The 7307-nt window shown below is 36.4% G+C and overlaps 2 protein-coding genes across 2 annotated transcripts in view; both read left to right on the forward strand.

Annotated features, from left to right (window-relative positions):
* LOC109187998 (GDSL esterase/lipase At5g33370-like) overlaps positions 1-1671 on the forward strand; it is a 2129-nt gene extending 458 nt beyond the window's left edge. The window contains exons 2-5 of the mRNA XM_019338452.1: positions 48-175; positions 260-502; positions 760-1012; positions 1184-1671. Of these exons, the coding sequence (XP_019193997.1) occupies positions 48-175; positions 260-502; positions 760-1012; positions 1184-1419 (860 nt within the window). The 3' untranslated portion in view covers positions 1420-1671. The remainder of the gene's footprint in view (positions 1-47; positions 176-259; positions 503-759; positions 1013-1183) is intronic.
* A 2078-nt stretch (positions 1672-3749) lies between these two features.
* Positions 3750-6561, forward strand: LOC109187947 (GDSL esterase/lipase At5g33370-like). The gene is made up of 5 exons (XM_019338386.1): positions 3750-4064; positions 4256-4383; positions 4474-4716; positions 5854-6106; positions 6243-6561. The coding sequence occupies exons 1-5, from the start codon at positions 3752-3754 to the stop codon at positions 6473-6475; spliced, it is 1170 nt and encodes a 389-aa protein (XP_019193931.1). The 5' UTR covers positions 3750-3751; the 3' UTR covers positions 6476-6561.
* The last annotated feature ends 746 nt before the right edge of the window (positions 6562-7307 follow it).

Here is a 7307-nt window from a genome sequence, read left to right on the forward strand (position 1 = left end):
TATGTTAGTTATGTTGGTTACATTTTTAACTTTTTGGCATTTTTTAGGTGAGCGGTTGGGATTGGCGGTTGCAGAGCCGTATCTGAGCCCAATGCTGAAAGGGGATAGCCTGCTCGGAGGAGCCAACTTTGCTTCTGCCGGCGTTGGCATCCTCAATGACACCGGCATTCAGTTTGTACGTAATTATTATTATCAATTTAATTAAACTTGTAGTTGAATGGAATGTGGTAAACTTATTAAATCTGGGTTTAATTTGCAGCTGAACATAATCCATATTGGGAAGCAATTGGAGTACTTCGAACAGTATCAGATGCGGGTGAGTCAACTTATCGGGCCAGAAGGGACGCAGCAGCTGGTCAACGACGCTCTGGTGCTCATCACCCTCGGCGGCAACGATTTCGTTAACAACTATTACTTGGTCCCGTACTCCGCAAGATCTCGTCAGTTCTCCCTCCCCGACTACGTCCGTTACATCCTTTCTGAGTACCGCAAAATTCTTCAGGTAATCACTATTTGATGATGTACACGGAGTAAATCACTCTTCCTGCTCAAACTAAGAAAACTGAACTTAGAATATCCTACTTACCAAATCAGATATCTGACCAACTTAGTTAGTGTTGAGTATATAACTATTAATGTGCAATCCAACTATCAGCTTAGCTTTTAGTTGAGATAGAGCACATGCTTCAATTAGCGTGAATCCTAACAAATTATGAGTAGTATCTTTTGGTTATAATTAGTGTGAAAAATGTGATGCAGAAACTGTATGATTTGGGAGCGAGAAGGGTGCTGGTGACAGGAACAGGACCAATAGGGTGCGTGCCGTCAGAGCTGGCGCAGAGGAGCCCAACAGGGGCGTGTGCACTGGAACTGCAACGGGCTGCCAACTTGTACAACCCCCAGCTGCGTCAGCTAATTGCGGAACTCAACAACGACCTCGGCGCCGATGTTTTCATTGCTGCCAACACTTTCCAAATGAACATGGACTTCATCTCCAACCCCCGAGCATACGGTAATTAAACAGATTTACTCTCTCTGCTCAACTCAAGAAGGTCAATATAGACTGTTTCTACTAATTCAACAACCTGATCAACTTGGTTGCAGTTGTATCTATACAAATTTAATTTAACTTGACCAGTTTATATTATAGTCACAACTTAGTCGGTCTATGGTGCATTTATAGGATTCGTGACATCGAGAATAGCATGTTGTGGACAAGGTCTGTACAACGGGATCGGGCTATGCACGGCGCTGTCCAACTTGTGCCCGGACCGGAACGTATTCGCATTCTGGGATGGATTCCATCCGACGGAAAGGGCAAGCAGGATTATTGTGCAGCAGATCCTGACCGGAACCTCGGAGTATATGCATCCCATGAATCTCACCACCGTCATGGAGTTGGATTCCAGGAGGACCTAATAATCAACCATGGCGCGGCGCCGCGGTGTTAATCCTCAGTATTATTGTTTGTCTTATTGTGATTGTGGATCATCTTGTTTTGCAATTAGATTTATATATATATTATATTGAAGTAGAGTTATGTATAACTATTTGTATACTGTGTATTCCGTGAGTGATGTTTAGTTGCTTTTAAGGTTTGTGGCAACTTTGTCAATTTGTAGTTCAAGGTTTCGGAGAAATAATTATCCAAACATTTATTTTTTTGGAGAATTGATTTTTAATTTAGTTAATATGTTATAAAAATCTAATTCATTTATGAGTATTGTTGTGACTTGTTATAATTAATGGATTAATTATTATATGGTGTACTATGATTGCGGTTAACTAACTGACTCCATGGTTTAATAATTAATCAATCCTGAAACATACTCCGTATATTATAAATAATACAATGGAGGACTTAAAAAACAGAGGACATTTACAATGATGGCAATCTGGCAAAGTTCATTTAGCCCTAATTGGAGAGGATGGATCACATGGAGCCATGGAGGGTGGGTGGGTGGGTGGTTCATCTTGAATCCTTGATTTCAAGTATATGCAAGTTTTCTATTACGGAGTATTATTTTTAGAGTAAATACCCAAAATATTCACAAATTGATCCTCGACTTTCAATTTCAACCAATAAGTCCTTAACTTTGTAATTTTGACACGATTTGATCCCCCATCTATTTGACTGTTTGTTGACTGTGATTTTTGAGGATATATATGTAATTTCATGGTCCACCGTCGGTTTTTTAAGGTTCCGGTTGCATTTCCAGACCGCACTGTCACATTTGAATCCATTGCCGAAAGCAATCTACCAAATTCGGTCGTCTTTCTTCATCCTCCCTTTGGATTCAATATAGTTGAGTTCATACCAGAGCGAAGAAGACGGCGTGTTTCCGAACCAGTGCAACATCATTATGGAGGCCTCCACGTGCTCCGACGAGAGCTGAAGGTTCTTCTAGAGATCTTCGATCACGGTCAACAAACGGTCAATAGATGGAGGACCAAATCATGTCAAAATTGCAAAGTTAAGGACTTAATTGGTTGAAATTGAAAGTCGATGACCAATTTGTGAATTTAGGTATAGTCGATGGACCATTTTGGATATTTACTCTTATTTTTACATATTGTCATGTATTAGGATCTGTATATTTTCCTTTTTTATTTGAACTGATTAATTATGTGTAAGTATGTAACATAGACTAGTTTATCCCAATATACATTTGAATAACGGGCTTTTCAATAAATTAAAGTTTTTTCAAACAAATTTTTTTTTTTAAAGTTAACATGCCAGAGTAGCAGGAGAAGTCTGAATTATATGTACTGTTACAGATGCTTGGGTCATCACAAAACTTCAACCTAACTAGATTGAATTTAATTATGAATTGAAGATGGAAGATATTGTATTGTAGAGGTGAGTGTTTGAAAGGTTGAAGTATGAGAGGCAGTGACGGTGGTATTACATTACCCATTACGTTACCAATGGTCCAATGCATTAACGCCTGGTAAGTAGCAGTTAAGACCTAAGATGGGTTGTTAGAAAACAGGAATCATCAATGCATGGGGAAGGTATCATGTCACTACTTCCAAAATCATTATATCAATTCTACATTTCTACTCTATTAATTATTGTTAATCATTCCAATTATATATAAATTTTTGTCAAAGCATCATATAACTCTTGAACGTGTAGATTAGATAAATCATATATAACACGACCTTTAAATATATATGACAATTATATTCTACTCATCCAACCATTTATTTTGAGACCAGCCAGGCAAGCATCATATACTTTGACTATTATATTAGAGTTGACACTCAAATTTGTCATAGCCTAAATTATGGGTGACGGATCATACATCAATATATATCCCCATCCACCACCACTATATACTACAACCTACCCAATTAAGAAACGCTTCACAATTTGAATCCCTAATTAAGACAATGAAACTCTATTTTCAGCTGAGTTTTCATCCTTCCAAATGTATTGTCGGATCTGAGTGTGGGGGCCATTGGAGTTGGGGATTCAACATTTTGGGAAGAAAGAGAAGGAAACTCTAATCTGATCGGAGTTGAATGCTTTAATTTAATGGATGCATTAATTTGGGTTTAACAAGAATCACCATTATTAATTAATACCATCATCTTCCCATCCAGCTCCCTCCCCTTGCTAAACAACCGTCCTTTGCATTGATTGCTACATGATCCTTCTCCTTTTTTTTTTTTTTTTTTTGTGTATATATATATATATAGGCCTCTATCTCCTTTCCCTACACTTCACAAGAGTTCTTAGTTACACATGCAGGTATTGCTTATGGGGAAATTAAACACTGCAGTAACACTATACACACTACATATGGCCGCTGCTGTTCCTTTCTTCCTCAATTTCGCGGTGATTTTTGCCCTCTCGGCGGCGCCCTTGCTTGCCGCAGATGTGGCGGCGGCAGGGCGGCGCGCGTTTTTCGTGTTCGGAGATTCCTTGGTCGACAATGGCAACAACAACTTCCTCGCCACCAGTGCCCGCGCCGATTCTCCCCCCTACGGTATTGATTATCCCACTCACCGCCCCACCGGCCGTTTTTCCAACGGCCTCAACATCCCGGACATTATCAGTTAAGTTCCGATCCGCCCAATTCAATCCACTTTCTATCGTCCGGTTATGAGTTTTTCTACCCACCGTTTTGATGACTCCATGCATGTTAATTACGTAAGACCGACCTTAGCTTGTTACATATGACCCGGACGGAAAAATTCCTTTTTACTTTGTTTGATGAAAAAAATTGTTTATGTGATTTTTTTTTAGGTGAAAAGTTAGGATCGGAACCAACAATGCCGTATTTGAACCCACAACTCGATGGGCAAAAACTTCTCATCGGTGCCAATTTTGCTTCTGCCGGAGTTGGCATATTGAATGACACCGGAATCCAATTCGTAAGCCTATAATAACCTCTATCTTATAGTTTAAATTAATTTTTATTTCATACTTAAATGACTCAAGATTAACTCATTTCACTTATGCAGGTAAATATAATAAAGATCTACCAACAGCTGGACTACTTCGCAGAATACCAACAAAGATTGGCGGCATTGATTGGTGGCGAGAAGGCGAAGAAGCTGGTGAATGACGCCCTTGTCCTAATCACCCTCGGCGGAAATGATTTCGTCAACAACTATTATTTGATCCCTTTTTCGCCAAGGTCTCGCCAATTCACCCTTCCCAATTACGTCGACTTCGTCATCGCCGAGTACAAAAAAGTTCTAAAGGTAACTTTTTTTGAAAGGAGCTTGTACAACATTTATTCGAAATATCCAGAAATAGCAGCTAGTGGACCTAAGTCCGAATACATAATAGTCGACTGAGTAAAGGCAGTAGATGTTAATGTATGAGCTAAATAATTATTTAATCTAGGAACATAATGAATCAAACAGTACTCAAAAGTTAACATACTAGTCCTGCAACTATCAATGGCATAGCCTAAGTATGATCGTGAGGAGCGTGTCATAGACGATAGGTATTGTTATGTAAGTAGCTTAAATTTCACATTTCCCAATTGTTTTCTTCGAGCATTTTAAAGTGTATTTTTATAGGTTATTCTTCAATTCGATGAAGTTCTATTATGTTTTGTCTAAAAATAGATTTATGATGTTAGGGACAAAAAGTTGTCCAAGCTAGGGAGAGTGATGTTTGAGAAAGAGAGAAACATAATTAGTGTGATTTGGTAGATAAACAAAAGATATGGGTATGTAGTTGGTGTAGTTAATAATAGAATAAATATAGTATCTATTTACCTCCTCTGCGGGATACATCATTGGATTTCGATAAAATAGAACAAATGTGCATCATTATATATATGTGTTGGCCTGAGAATGAATTTAGCATGTGTTATGTGAAATTAATTTATTTTTTTTTTAAATTCATCATCTAGTCCTTTTTATGAAAGTATGATTTCATACATTTCTTAATTAATACTAATGTGTACTTGAATAACATAACATTCCCCTCGGTCATGCATGAGTAAGAATACGTATATAAGTATATTGACTAAATTCTTTGATATAACCCTATAAGTATACACGTTCATTAGATATTAAGTACTTTAAAAAACAATGGAAATTAAAATACAAGTTTTCAATTCTAAAAATATATTTTACACTTGCACTAATTATTTAACTTGACCATGTAAAGGTGCCAAATTAGTTTCCTAGCTCACTTAATACTATAAATTGCATGTATTTACTTATATCAAATTAAATTATTATTTAAATTCATATCTCAAAATGGCAACTTATTATTAGCCAATTTTTCCAATAATGCATGGTAACTTAATGTGCATGCAGTTTCTTGATACATAATGTTATTATACCATTTGTTTACTTTTACATTCAATAACATTTATATAGAGACTCTACGATTTGGGAGCTCGAAGGGTGATGGTTACAGGAACTGGACCGTTAGGGTGCGTGCCAGCGGAGCTTGCTCAGCATAGCTTAGATGGCAAATGTGCCCCAGAGCTACAAAATGCAGCTTACATGTTCAATCCTAGGCTTGTTCGAATAATCAAATGTCTCAATAGGGAAATTAAGTGTAATGCTTTTCTTGCCGTCAACACACACCAAATCCACATGGATTTCATCACTAACCCTAAAGCTTTTGGTACGTATATATTAAACTTCCCGTCTAAAGTCATTGCATGCTATCATTTTTTCATATATTGGATTGATTTTGAGTCTTGCATCATACAAACATAAAATAAAAGATTAATTTAGATAAGTCTTGGATATGCATACAGGATTCGTGACATCTCAAGTGGCATGTTGTGGACAAGGACCGTATAATGGGATGGGGCTCTGCACACCATTGTCTCACTTGTGCACCAACAGAGATGAATATGCATTTTGGGATGCATTCCACCCATCAGAAAAAGCTAATAGAATAATCGTTGATCAAATGATGAATGGATCCAACACTTACATGCATCCCATGAACCTTAGCACTGTCCTAGCTATGGATTCACATGCTTAATCGTAGTTATCATGATTAATTTCCCATGTCAAATGTGTTTAGTTTATGTTGACAGTTATTCCTCTTCCTATGCTGTTATATTTTTATAGGGTTTAACAGTTCGTAATGAGAATTGAGTTGTTATGTTTATGTAGTTGGTACCTTATCTTTTTAAGTGAGTACATTAAAAAAAATAATAAAAAAAAAAATAAAAAATAAAAATAATAAAATAAAAAAGGACCCATTACAATTTTAAGTTTGAATGTTTAATTTATATTACAGTTTTTATTATCTCATCAATATCTTGCGATTAAATATTACATTGGGGTGTGTATTAATCCTGACATTAGCACAAATTACAACATTGATCATGTTTATTACGCCAAATTTAATCCTGATATTAGCACAAATTACAACATTGATCATGTTTATTACGCCAAATTTGATAATGACAAAATTCACCCATAACTATTGATCTTCGCACTGATAAATCAGAGTTTCAAATAACATATAAAAATAAATGTGAGGTGGACTTCTTTTATAAGACTTTGTTTTTTTTTTTTGAAAGTTACTGGCTCTATTACATTGTAGTATCTGTTCATTTATAAGACTTTGTTATGTTAACGCAATTCATATAATTAAGAGTTTTCTTATTTATACGAGGTTGACCACCAATGTGAACTCAGTTTCACTAATCAACCAATGTAGTACAAATGGTAAATGGACGATATGATCAATCATTCAATTTAATCGTATAACTCACCTCGTGCTTTCTTTGAAATCTAAAATTGGTCGAACTACATCAAATCACCTAATAGTTATTGGATCACATCCATAACAATCCCATCGTTTA

Source organism: Ipomoea nil, unplaced genomic scaffold (assembly GCF_001879475.1).
Source record: "Ipomoea nil cultivar Tokyo-kokei standard unplaced genomic scaffold, Asagao_1.1 scaffold1421, whole genome shotgun sequence".
NCBI classification, from domain to species: domain Eukaryota; kingdom Viridiplantae; phylum Streptophyta; class Magnoliopsida; order Solanales; family Convolvulaceae; genus Ipomoea; species Ipomoea nil.